Genomic DNA, 13,749 nt, shown 5'->3' with positions numbered 1-13,749 from the left:
TTCACGATCTTGCGTCCGGCTTGTTTCCCATCTTTGTGCTTGGACTTTGCTTGATATCTTGGGTCTTCTCTTGTGCTTCTAGGGTCTTGCTTATGGTTGATTGTGGGATCATCATGTCGTCTTTGTCCAAGTCATGTCTTCCACCCTATTGAACTATAAAATAATTACTTGCAAATTCATTAGTCCAATTTGGTTGTGTTGGTCATCAAACACCAGAATCCAAAGTAAATGGACCTAGAGTCCATTTTCCTTACAATCTCCCCCTTTTTGATGATTGATGACAACACGACCAAAACAAGCAAATAATAAAAATTTTGGAATTTAAAAGCTATTTACTTGCTAGGATGCAATGCAAAGGGCAAGGTTATAGATCCTAAAAGATACCACATGTAAACATCTTTGGAAACTTATCTTGCCCTTGCAAATGTCTTCATGTGACATTATGGATTTAAGCCTCCCCCTAACTCCATAATCCACTATCCTCCCTTTCTTGAACCATTACCACTTGTAAATTAATATGATCGGGCTTGCTTTTGGTCCTACAAATTCTCCCCCTTTGGAATCAAACACCGAAAAGGAAGACATTAGTAGCACAAGGGAGAGTCAAACTTTGTGATCCTTTGTATGTGGAGTGGAATAGGTCACAAAATTTGACTCTCACATTACATAGACTAAGCTCCCCCTAAATATATGCAAACATATGATGGAGAATGTAGTTTATGCATAATTGGTAAATTAATGCTCAAGGGAGTTTAATCTATATAATGCATGGAGAAAGCATATAAATACCAAAGTGAAATCAACATGATGATATCAGTTTAGAAATACCACATATGGAAAACAATTTGATTTATACCAATTGAAATAAGTGGTGAATATTTGAAGTATGATGCTTAACTCCGAGATCTCTATTTTCCTTGCAATGAGACTACTACACACATGATAAGCTTAAAAAGTTGTTAGTCTCAAAGCATCCAACTTGTAGAGTAACCTCCCCATAAATTTGTGCACACAAGTATGGAATACTTGTAGGAGACATGCACATTGATTTTAGAATAAAAAATACCACTTGAAAGATGACATCACATGAATATGAGAATCATTTTCGAAAGTGATATTCGGGAGAAATTATCTACAATTTGAACTTTGGCATATATTAGATGAACAATTGTAAAATAAGCTATGTGCCATTCTCCTAAACAATTTAAACCATGTAGGTTTGCTCCAAGGGTTAAGAGTGAAACCAAGCAAGCCTACCATAAGATATACCTAGTGTATGCAAGACAAAAATTAAACATGCAAATGCAAACCTAGGCATGAAAAGGAACTAGATGCTAATTAAAATTGCAAGAAATTAAATCTAGTTACATAACATGGGAATGGGAATTTGGGTCCATAGTATTCACTAACCCACTTGGCAATTACCTTGTTCATAATGATGCACCCCATGAAATGCACCCATACTGTGCCAAGTCTTCAAATTCCCCGAAGTCCATCGGACTTCTCACTTCCCTTTCAGGATCCAAACCTTCTTGGTGCTCTTCATGTTGGAAATGATCTCCTTTGGCACCCAAATGCGTTTAGCCCCATTGTTGGCTTGCTTGTTCACCTTGATGGCCCCCACCTTGTTATTTTTCTTCTTCTTCAAGAGATAAGGTGTGGAGGCCTTTTTGCCCACCTTGTTTGTGTAGGTGTTGGAGAGCTTGCTTGTTTCCTTTTTGTTTTTCTCTTTCTTCGTAACTCCTCCCCCATTCTTCACCTTGCACTCATAGGACTTGTGGCCTTCCTTGTGGCACACGTAGCAAATCACGGTTTGTTCTTCATCAAGCTTCTTCACTCCCTTAACGATGTTATCTTGATGATGTTGGGCTTGCTCCGTTTTGCCTTTTACTTGAGTCAAGTCCTTGGTAAGGCGAGCCACTTCTTGCTTGAGTTGCTCATTCTCCATTGCGACCTCTTGTGTGCATGTATCTACAACAACTTTCTCAACATAAACTTGGTTGCACAAGGGTGAGTCTAAACATAAATCATTGCAAGAAGTAGAAGCATCCTTTTTAGGCATGTCAAAGATAGAACTTTTCTTTTTAGGTGCCTTGGTGAGGGTTGTACCGACGGCTTCAAGATTAGGAACTTTATTAGTTAGCCCATCACAATATTTGCACATGGTTTCCATTTTAGCAAGCAAACTTTTAAAAGCATCTAACTTTTCTTTTAATTTTTCATTTTTCTTTACAAGTTGCTCATCATTGATTGTGCATGCATTTGTTGTTGCACTAGCATCAAGTTGTTCAATTTTAGTAGATAGTTCAATATTGAGATTAGCAAATGTCTTATATTGTTCAAGCAAGGTTTTATATGCTTCTTGTGAACTATCTAGCTTTTCTTGCAACATTTTTAGCTTGTTTTGTTGGCTAGTGCAAGCCTTAGCATATTTAAGATTTTCTTGCACAAGTTCATTAAGAGAATGCATTTCATTATCACTATCACTCTCACTAGAGGATGAACTTTCGTTGCCTCGTGCCATAAGGCACACACGAGAAGAGCTTGATGATGAGTGCTTGTGGCCTCGCCTCTTATGATGGTCTTCTTCTTCACTTGAAGAATCATCTCATGACCTTATTGATGTGAGGGCTTTGTCCTTGCACGCTTTCTTCTTTGTCTTGGGTGTGGGCTTGTTTGGACAAACTTCCACAAAGTGCCCCAACTCACCGCATCCATAGCATCATTTCTTTCTTTGCTCATTTCTTTGATTGGTGAAGATGAAATCTTGAATTTGGATGGGCACACCCTTGACATTGAGTCTTTGGATCATCTTCTCCACCTTGTTGATAAGCTTGATTGATTCTTCATCAAAGTCGGAGGTGGAGGAGGAAGATTGATCATCACTTGAATCTGCATCATCTTGAGCTTGTCTCAACTTGCTTGTCTTTCATCTTCTTTTTCTCACTACATGTGAGAGCTTTGCCTTTGCTTGATGACGAGGCTTCTTCTTGACCCATCTTCCGTGACATTTCAAATGCCACTATCTTATCAATGACTATGGCTGGGGTCATGGTGCTCAAGTCCTCCATGTTGTGAAGGATGGTGATGATGCTTGCATATTTCTTTTGTGCTAGCACGGAGATGATCTTCCTCACAATGTCCGCATCATCTAGCTTCGTTAATCCTATTAAATGGAGCTCATTGATAATTAGATTCAAACGAGAATACATATCACGAACAAGCTCATCATCATTCATTTTAAAGGAATCATAATTTTGTTTAGCTAGACAATGTTTTTGCTCATGGACATTAGTTGTGCCGTCATGGAGCTCTTGGAGTTTTAACCAAATTTCATGTACCGTATTTAAAGTGAACACTTGGTTAAACACATCCATGCTAAAAGATTCAAACAAGCAATTTTTAGCTCTAGCATTGAAATGAATTTCTTTTTCTTCACTCTTTGTGAGTTTATGGGGATTCTTAATGGGTTTCATCTCATCACGAGTGGCTCTCCAAACACCCAAATCTACCGCCTCAAGGTGACAAGCCATTCTAGCTTTATAGTAGGGTAAGTTAGTGTCGTCAAAGTGCGGAGGCCTAGAGGTATCCATCCCAACCATTCTAAATAGCGTCGGCTCAACGGCGGTGAAGCCAAAGGTCCAAATTGAGCCAACCGGTTCTAATACCATTTGTAAGGGACCGTGACGCCTAAGAGGGGGGTGAATTAGGCAACTTGAAATTCTACTTCTAACTAAGGCCTCTAATTTCACCTAGTCAAAACATTTGCAGGAAAGTAATCTATCTAAATATGCAACTACGGTTATGCTAGGTGTGTTGCTATCTCTACCGCAAAAGAGTGATGCAACCTAGGTTCCAATCCTATCAGCTAGCCTATCAACTAAGCTAGGGAAGTAAGGCACACAACCAAGGTAGCAATGCAAATGTGGAAGGTAAAGATGAGGTAGAGGTGCAAACTCCTGTCGATGACTCCGGTATTTTTATCGAGGTATCGAGAAGCGCTCAAGCTTCCCCTAGTCCTCGTTGGAGCCCCTCGCAAGGAATCCCTGGCAAGGGCCAAGATCCTGATCGGGTAACTCCATGGATAGCCCCGGGCCTTCCCCACGTGCAAGTGGGTCTCCGATGTGCCTTCCGACAAGCCTCACCCGGACCGCTCCCCGCCATCTTCACTATTAAGCTTCTGGCCGAACCGCCGCGGGCCTTGTTCCCTTCGGTACACGGTGGCGGCCACACCACAAATGCGGTTGGTGTGATCTCGCAAGACTACAAGTCCCTCCGATGTACAACAACGGTGCGTGCAAGCATTGAGTGATAAGAGGTGTGCAAACCTCACTAAACACTAGGCCTAAACCTAGAGCAAGAGCATAAGCGGTGGTCTAATTAACCTAAGCACTTCGCAAAAGCACCTACACTAATCACCTAATGAATCACTAAGCACTATACAAGTGGAGATCACTAAAATGGTGTATCAACACCCTTAGTATGTTTCCTCAACTCTCAACTCCTCAAATGGCCGGTTGGGGGGTCTATTTATAGGTCCCATGGAGAAAGCAGCCGTTGAGGACGAAACCCAGCTTTCTGTCATTGACCGGATGCGCAGGTCGTCCTGATCGGACGCGTTCGGTCGTCCCGACCGTTGAAGCCGACCGATGGCGCTCACTGTTGGTCGGACTCTTTGGTGAGTCTGGTCGCATACCATTTGATGCGTCCGGTCGACGTTTTGCTGTTCTGGAACCTCTCTGGACTCGATCGGAGGCCACTGCCTGGCGCGTCCGGTCGTCCACAGCTGTTGTGTCCAGTCCTCACTGAGTTGTTGCTGCGACGATGAACAGTGAAGTCCATGCGTCCGGTCACTGCCTTGCTCAGAGTCCGGTCACTGCTGCTGACGCCTGCTGTTGCCGAGCAACTGATCGGCCGCGTCCGGTCCTCGTAGGGCCGCATCCGGTCACCTCTGCCGAGCTCGTTTCTTTGCGATCTTGCATCCGGCTTGGTTCCCATCTTCGTGCTTGGACTTTGCTTGATATCTTGGGTCTTCTCTTATGCTTCTAGGGTCTTGCTTATGGTTGATTGTGGGATCATCATGTCGCCTTTGTCCAAGTTACGTCTTGCACCCTATTGAACTACAAAACAATTACTTACAAATTCATTAGTCCAATTTGGTTGTGTTGGTCATCAAACACCAAAATCCAAAGTAAATGGGCCTAGGGTCCATTTTCCTTACACCACCGTCGAAGGGAAACTCCCACCTTGATAGTCAAGGAGAGTTTATTCCTTCTGCGATAATGATTACAATCTCCTAAGGTGCCCTTTATAGTATAGGTGCACTTTCCTAAACAAACTCCAATCTAATCTCTTAACCAATCTAATCTCTCCCTGATCTAACCTACTAAAGAGTCTAGCCTAGCCACGGCTTGGGTCTGCTGGCTGGCGTGGTTGACGCCTATAGGTGCCTCCAACAAAAGAGTCTATAACAGGACCTTGCCACTTTTTATTTCTTTTTGAAATGTTTTCGTCCAACACACGTATCATTCGTATATGTAAGTTTGCATCTGTAATAACGTCAAGACATTACAGATAACAGTCATTAATTACATCTGAAATGGAGGGTACAGTTTTGTAAAACCGGATGGTCCTGTTTCGGTGTGTCGGAGAGTGGACTTCGAGTATGAAACCATTTTGTAAGATATAAGAGAAGGTCTGACTCCTAATTGGATAATATCTCTACGTCCTCTACACACACACACTTGATGATGGAGACAATTGTCTGATCCAATCTAGTATGCATTGCTTTTATTTATCAAACACTAAACGCCTGTACAGTGTGGAGTGTCCTAGCTAGCAAGGTACTAAATAACGTTCGTAGCGAGCGGCCGCTATTTGCTATAGCAGGTTGCTATAGCGTCCACAATCTTGCGTAGCAGATCGCAATAGCAGGCCAAGTCAAGTCTATAACTAGTAAAATCCTAGCTGACTCTGAATTTTAACCTAAGTCTGGTGTTGCCTACTTTTGTATCTCCATTCCATGACCAGCGGAGCCATTGGTTGCAAAGTTAATTAATGATGAGCCACTAAGAGCCTACTTGGTAGGGTCCTTCCTCAAGTGCTTCTCCGGAGAAGCCACCTTTTTTTTTTTTTTGGCTCTGGCACCTGACCTAAAAACGACTCCAACTATTCTACTGTTGATAAAAAAAAACAGCTTCTCCTTCTAAAGTATTTGGTAGAGCTCCTTTGGCTCCTTCAGATAAGCTGCTGCCGGAACCGAAGCCGGAGTCATGCTAAACAGGTCCTAATCAACAGAGAACATCATGTCACTAAATCAATAGGAGACATCATATTTATTTCTTACTGTAAGTTATGATAGACTGATACATTAACTATTCGAGTGCAACTAAATATCTAGTTAATTATGTATTCTTGAAGTTCCATGTTCGATAATTTGTTTTTTAGTCGCTACAAATGTGTGAGAAAGTCATTATTCACGATATACATACATATATTTATGAGTGGTTATTAGATGCCGCAAGTAGAACTTAGTGTCCGTGATAGCGTCTGTAGACATAGACACCAATCTACTATAAACCCGCTATTCGCTATTTATTAGCTTGCTAGCTAGTGTCAGTATACAGTACGATAGTTTTAGGTGTTTGACACAAAAGGGCTATTATCTATAACAGTTTTACTCAATGTGCAGTCCATTTTATTATTGAACGATACCACTGATCGCAATATTTTCGAAAATTTCAGGCTTGAGAAAGTTTATTATTGCTCTCACAAGATTGGCTCCAAAATCAAGGATCTTGGATTTTCAGGCTCAAGGAGGTATGTAATTCATTATCTTGTTAATTTTGTACCTAGCTACCATTAACTTTGTTCCAGCAAAGTAGAATTTAGACTTGTGAATAAATATATGGACATCTATGTAGCCTAAATAAGCGTATTTTAAGTCAGATGGTCTTTAATGGACGACATAGCGACAGATCAAAACATCTGCAGTTGACCTGCTATTTAAGCTCACCTTTATATTGTCTTTGTTTTATTTAGTTTTGAAGAGGTCGTACCCTGCGAACTATGGTGCTATATATATCTGACTTCAAACCTAAGGTTACCTGCTATATGTGTTGTAGTGAACCACAGCATACCAATTTGTCGTCGTCTTCTTTCTCTTCTTTCTCTTCCTCTTCTTTCTTAAGGAAAACTAGCAGCTGACAGCTGCAGCAGCCGGTGAAGTAGCACAGCCGAGCACAGCAAATTGTCTCTGCATTCGACATATGACATTTTTAAGGAGCGTGATAATGCAACAGTAGGTTGGGAGTAGTGTAATGTACAATCTTATCATTTAGGGCTAAAATTTAATTGATATGAATTAAATTTCTTCTCATTTTTTATGTTATCGCTTTGACTTCCAACCCAAACCATCTTGATTATGTAGGGTCGTGATAGGTACTGATGAGCAAATAGCTATCAGAGAAATTGATATGGAGTCATTAGCATGTCAGCATGTTATGCCGTCACAAGCATCTGGGTTTCCGGAGTCGTCGACGAAGCAGCAGATGCCATGCCAGGCCTCGCCGGCGTCGTCGGAGCGTTCGGCGTAGTGTGAATGGATGTAGGTAGTGTGTGTGTGTGTGTGTGAGGCGTGTGGTTGGCTGTGAGCAGCTGTTTCTGTAATAAAACGAGGTGAAAGAACAGAACACCTGGTATCCGATACTCCTCGAGCCGATTCCAGATCGCTCGGTCCGTGCTTCCATTGTTTGACTCGCAACAAGTTCTGTCTGTTGAGCTAGATTCAATCCGTGTTGTCTGCTGCATGCAGTCCGAGCTCCCGTAATTCCAATTCCACGCGGTTGAATTGTGGGAATCCGCTCAATCTGGAGATTCCGCATCGGCCACTGCCGCATCCACACCAGGAGCATTTCACATATTTCTAGAAAAAGCTCTACACCATGAACCCGGAATCCATGATCATGCTGGAGAAGATCCAGAAGATGTTCGCCGAGCTCTACACCATGGGATATATAGCTAACAAATCGAGTTAATTGTTTAATGCTTGTTCTTTCTTGTGTTTGAATCAGATATGGGATTTGCAGACAGGGGCACATGTTCACACGCTTCAGAGCAAACAAAGTTCTTTGTTACTGCAGCCGCCCAACACTGGCACTAACAGTGGCAGGTAGCAAAAGCACCGATTCTGTAAGCCCGGTGCTCTCTTCTGGAACTCCACTTACTTTTTTCTCGAATACGCAAAAGATTTGCACATCATTGTAATTAAGAAGAAGAGTTTAACGATACAAACGATACGCTTCTGACGAGCGCCCTAGGAGGTCTTACAGCCGCTGGACTATCCTAGCAAATAAATCCAAGCTTCGATATTATATAAAAGGTCTACAACCGGGCTAAGAGCAGTGCTGCAACCTACGAAGTTGGGCACCTCCGCTGCTGGCTGCGTGATCCTACTCCGGCGTCCGAGAAGAGCACGTTGGTTTTTCTACGTGTTGGTCGCTGGGAATAGCTCTTCCAGATCTTCAACTTGGCTCGACGTCAAGTTCTTTGCGAAAATGGCGTCGTATGCTTGCCTCGACGAGGATGAAACTGGTGCTGTCGGTGGTGCGACACCCATCTTCTTCATGAGTAGTACCTCACCCCGCTTGGCGGTCGGTACGTGTGCCAGCGGTTGAGCGGCAATCTGTCTGCTCCGGATCGGCAGGGGGCGCTTTGTGGTTGCCGCCTTCTGCCTTGGTGGACTGGAGATCAATGGCGACTTTCGCTTGCACTGCACCTCCTCGGTAAACCGTGCAAGACGCCGAGCAACCTCACGTGGCGTGGGCGTCACGTCGCTGGGGTGGGCATGCCCACTGTGATCTCATCTTTGACACCGGATTGTTTCACCCATGGTGGCGTGAGCTATGGTCATGGTTTCCAATATCGGCCGAAATCTCCTGATATTTCCGATATATCCTCTTTATCCGTAGGTGCCGATAAGAAAATATCTATCTTTTTCGTACAAATTTTGTTTAAATTTATTTAAATTTACTTAAATTCAAATTAAATTTTATTTGAATTTGGTCTGATATTTCCGATATATCCTGTTTATCCTCTTTATCTGTGACCCCGATAAATTTTAATTTCCAAAAATGAAAACCTTGGCTGTGGCAGCTCCAACACCGGTGACAACGGAGGCGAGTCTATCATCCGGTGAGCGGCCACCGTCAGAGACACCAACGACGCTTCAACCTCCTGAGAGACAGCCTCCTGAGTAGGCTGGCACCCGGGCACTTGTTCTCCCGCTGGCCGGCTCACGACGAGCGAGGCGGTGAGCTCCTCCAACATCGGATCGACCGAGATGACCCACGCGGGAGGCCCCGCGCTCGCGCCCGCTGGCCGGCTCACGACAAGCGAGGCAGTGAGCTCAGGTGATGTTTCCTATTCTGCGTGTGTTCCCAAGTTAGCACTCAAGTTCCTTATATGTTGGCTCTGTAATTGACCAGTCGGGCCTAAGCTGAAGCCCGCCTCGGTGAGGTTGGCGTGCTAACAAGACCACTTCTATAAGTTGACAATTTACAGAGGTGCATACAACGCCCATATGGCTATTTTTTCGATTACGCCTTTTTAAGAGCATGTTTGGATCACCAACTAAACTTAGCTTTAAAATTTAAGCTAGCTAATGCGTGTCCCTGTGATGCATGCAAACACGTCAATCATCCATAGCATGTCGCAGGAACAGGGCCGTGTGCGGGTGTGAGGGGCTTCTTTGAGATCTAGCCGACTGCTGGTTGCTCAGACGCTCACCTTAACCCCACTATATAGATGACGTGTTCAATTATGATTGGCTTGAAAAAGTGGATGATAGTTGTATTAACTATCAACCGGGTGATGAGTAGTCACTCCTCTCCCACAGGCAGCATCGGCCTCTCCGCGCGCTTTTGTCTCTTCTGCGGCGCGCCATTGCCCAGCCTCGGATGGCCTCCAGGTTTACTGAGAGCTGCCAAAGGTGAGGGTTGACCGGCTGAGCAGTGAGCACCCGAGATCCCTCCTCTTTGGTTGTTCCTGCAGTCTCCACGAACTCAAGTTTCTGTCGGAACTTATTGAGGACAGCGACAACTGACTGCTCAAGAACTGGCATAGGTTCGACTGGATCAAGCGAGTTCTTCAGTAGTCACCTTTCTTCTTAGTTCCTTTTTTCGCTTTTACTTCTAACCCGGAACTTCTTGATTATATATGCATAGGCTCGTGATCGGGATGGGATACTGCTGGTGGAATCTAAAGATACGAGAAGAAAATTGATATGGAGTCATTATAGCAAGTGAAAAATGAGGACATCGACATAGCGGGGTGTCACGCAGGAGTAGAAATAGCGTGGTGGATCGGTGAATGTGTGGGCCGGTCCCGAGCCTGAGGCCTCGTTTCTGTGTATGGCGGGGGGGCTAAGCCCGTGTTGCTCAAAAAAGAAAAGCTGGGCTAAGCCCATGTACTTTCGAGGATAAAAGTGCAAACATTGCCGACATTGTTGGCATCGATTAATAATGAACTTTGTCTCGTTCAAGTGTCGCAAAAGTCAGCTTTTCTTCTCTGAGCTAGAAAATCAGACATAACTCCTTCTCATCTTTTTAAACCGGGAGGAGTTTTGTGTGGTTTTATAGTTCAGAGAGGCGATAGTTGAGGGAGGCCGAGTAGACTTTTTCAATTAATAATCGATAAACTTTGACGAATAACAGAAGTCTTTCCCCCAAACTGGCTCGTCTCGCGAGCGAATTCCACAAGGGCAGCTGCAGTTGGAGCATTCGTGACAAGGATCGATGGGACCTCGTCTCCAATTCCAGCCTTCCAGCATAGGGACGCGACCACCAGGTTCTCATCAGGCACCCCCTTGTCGTCCTTCCACTCTTGCAGATCAATTTTGTGCTACCGGTATTCTGGGCGGTGGTCGAACTGAAATTAATCCCGGCGTGGGTTGATGGTGGGGATTGGGTGGTGCTGGAGGCAGTAGAACAGAAACTCTGGATGAGGACGGTTCTGGTGGCGATTTTGGCGGCAGTAGAACTACTCCTGAATCCTGATCAATGATCATGGCGATGTTTGGAACATAACTATGCGTCCTATGCCTTCCTAAAATGGATTTCCCTGAGTTTGACGGTTCTGATGTGAGAGTATGGTTGGACAAATGTCAGACTACCAAATTCCGGACTCGTTTCGTTTCACAGCAGCGACTATGCACTTGGTCGACAGCGCTGCGCATTGGTACCAATTCCTTCAAATTGATGCACGACAGTCTCAGTTGGTCTCATTTTACTCAGGCGGTAGACTGAATTTGACGGACCACGGTGACTACCCATCGAGACAAGATGATCGAGTTATTATTAAGTTTGAAACAAACTGGGTCAGTGGAGGACTATGGAAAGGCTTTTGAGCGGCTTGTTTAGCACATTCGTTTGCTTGACCATTCTGTCAGTGATACATTAGTGGTCAGTTGGTCGGCAGTATATTATGGGACTGAGAGAGGAATCGAGGCCTGCTGTTGAGATTCAGTTACATTCAACATTGTCTAGAGCTGCAGTGTTGGCAGTTGGCACCCATTCAGGGGAATCTATTTAGCAGAACTCCGGTGACGGGTTGGTGGTTGGGGCCTGGTGCTGAGCGTGGTAGTGTCGGTGCTTCACGACAAAGCAAAAGGGGGCGAGAGAGAGAAGCGGGGCAGGATGACAGCGTTGGCCTACAACTACAAGGGTACCCAGCTGTTGAGGCACCGTCGCTATCTATTTTAGCAGAACTCCGGTGAAGGGTTGGCGGTTGTACAACTTGAATGGGTTGCCATGATTCTCCGCCATGTTAAGGATTCCACAAGGATATTTTATCAAACATTCTTCCAAAAAGGGTTTTGTTTCACAAAAACTTTGTGAAACGGTTTTGTGAGGAAAAGGTTTATAAAATGTTTTCGAATGTGGGCTCAAATTCAAACACTAAATATTTTGAAAATAGTATTCTTTTATATGGAAGATATGTTTAAACATAGGATAGAAACATTCTCATGAAAATTCCGAAAAGGTAAATATTTGTAAGTATTCAAAAAGATTGGGTTCACTTGGTAAAATAATATTAGAAAATTATATTACTTCAAAATAAGTACCGGTGCAAAACCAAAAGCCCGACAAGGTTTTGATTTTGCCAACAAACTCTTGATAAAAATTTAGAAAGACAAACTTATACTGGGATTTTGATGTAAGATAAGAATGAATGTTTGTCTTAGGTTTATGTCATTTAGCTATAATCTAGATGGAAGCACAAATGGTAGCAAAAAATTTAAATTGTATTTTTCTATCACACAAAATCGATCGTAGGATGTTACATCTAATGCCAATGCTATCGTTGGTGTTGGAGGTGCTAGTGGAGATGGCCAAGAAGATATAGGGCGTGGACAGGTATGGGTCCATAAAGATGAGCCTTATCCACCTCCGCACCTACGCTAGGGGCACAACCGGCAAGGACTTGGGGTCCAGTGAGAGTGACATGCAGGAGCGCTGCCTAGACCACAACCTCAGCTATTTCGAGATGGTCTATAGCTCCCGATCACAGCTGCCCTGGGTGAGGACGAGGGGGAGGCGTGTGACTTAGGGCAGTCCCAATGCTAGAAACTACGTATAGTTTCTATACCTATTAATTTTCATAGACACTATGTATAGAAACCATGGTTCCGATGGATAGTTTCTACATAACAACTTTTTATCCAATCACATACACTCTCTCTCCATTCGCTACCAATCACATCCCTTCGTGTCTTGGTTCTCGTGTAGACATGGTTTCTAACTTAGACCCGGTTTCTATGATTTTTGTTCTCTCTCTTCAATAACTACCTTGCCACATCAGCAAAATGCTTAGGTGGCAGTACAATTAATGCCCATAGAAACTATAGTGGTTTCTGCATTGGGAGTGCCCTTAGGGCTACAAGAGAACCTAACCCTCCACGAGCACCTCTTCATGATGGAGCACGACATGGCCGACCTCCGCCATATTGAGGTGTTCTACTTATCGCTGATGACACGACAGTGGTGAGGAGGGGGGTACGTGGCTGTTTGCGAACGAGGCGTGACATTGAGGATCCGCGGGGTGAAATGCTTCGATGCGGTGCTCATCTGTGTAGAGGGCCCACATGATCATGCATTAGAGAGCAGAAGCAGGAAAACCGAAGAGGAATAGGGGAGTGAGGAAGAAGAAAGTGTGAGGGGGCAAAAACGATATTTCATTTGTCTTTCTCCTTGCTACTCACAAGGAAAACATTACTTTAAGTTAATAGGTGCGATATCTATCAGCAAATTAACATATTTCTAGAATAGCCGCTGGCCAATTGAATTTTTTTCGGACATGTCCTGTAGCAAATTATACCCTTCTTCTAAGGGGTAAAGTATTTTCATTTTGATGGAGATGCTCTCAAGGATATAAAATCTATATCCAGTGGTAAAATTAAAATTTGAAGATCAAAATCTACATTTATGTCGTCATAAAATTATATATGTTTCCTAAGATTCTAACACGTGCGGGAGGTTGGGATGATGGACTAGTAATAAGATAATTTAGATGGTATAAGGCAGCTACTGAGCGTGATGACCACAGAAGATCCTGTATTTTTCTAAGTAAAACTGTAAAAGTCAAATGAATGTAAAAGTCAGAGGAAGTTCGATTGGACAACTGGAGGAACTATGATGTGGTCGGTTGCTACTGAGACTACCATTATTGACCAAATCCACACAAGGTCGTCGT

General features: G+C 43.7%; 1 protein-coding gene across 1 annotated transcript in view; it reads left to right on the top strand.

Annotated features, from left to right (window-relative positions):
* LOC136508736 (uncharacterized) overlaps positions 1-7,790 on the top strand; it is a 68,537-nt gene extending 60,747 nt beyond the window's left edge. Inside the window, exons 14-15 of the mRNA XM_066503508.1 lie at positions 6,745-6,819; positions 7,430-7,790. Coding sequence (XP_066359605.1) covers positions 6,745-6,819; positions 7,430-7,595 — 241 coding nt within the window. The 3' untranslated portion in view covers positions 7,596-7,790. The remainder of the gene's footprint in view (positions 1-6,744; positions 6,820-7,429) is intronic.
* Positions 7,791-13,749: the final 5,959 nt, after the last annotated feature.

This window comes from Miscanthus floridulus, chromosome 15 (genome assembly GCF_019320115.1).
Source record: "Miscanthus floridulus cultivar M001 chromosome 15, ASM1932011v1, whole genome shotgun sequence".
NCBI lineage: Eukaryota > Viridiplantae > Streptophyta > Magnoliopsida > Poales > Poaceae > Miscanthus > Miscanthus floridulus.
This window is presented reverse-complemented; position numbering and strand designations above follow the sequence as displayed.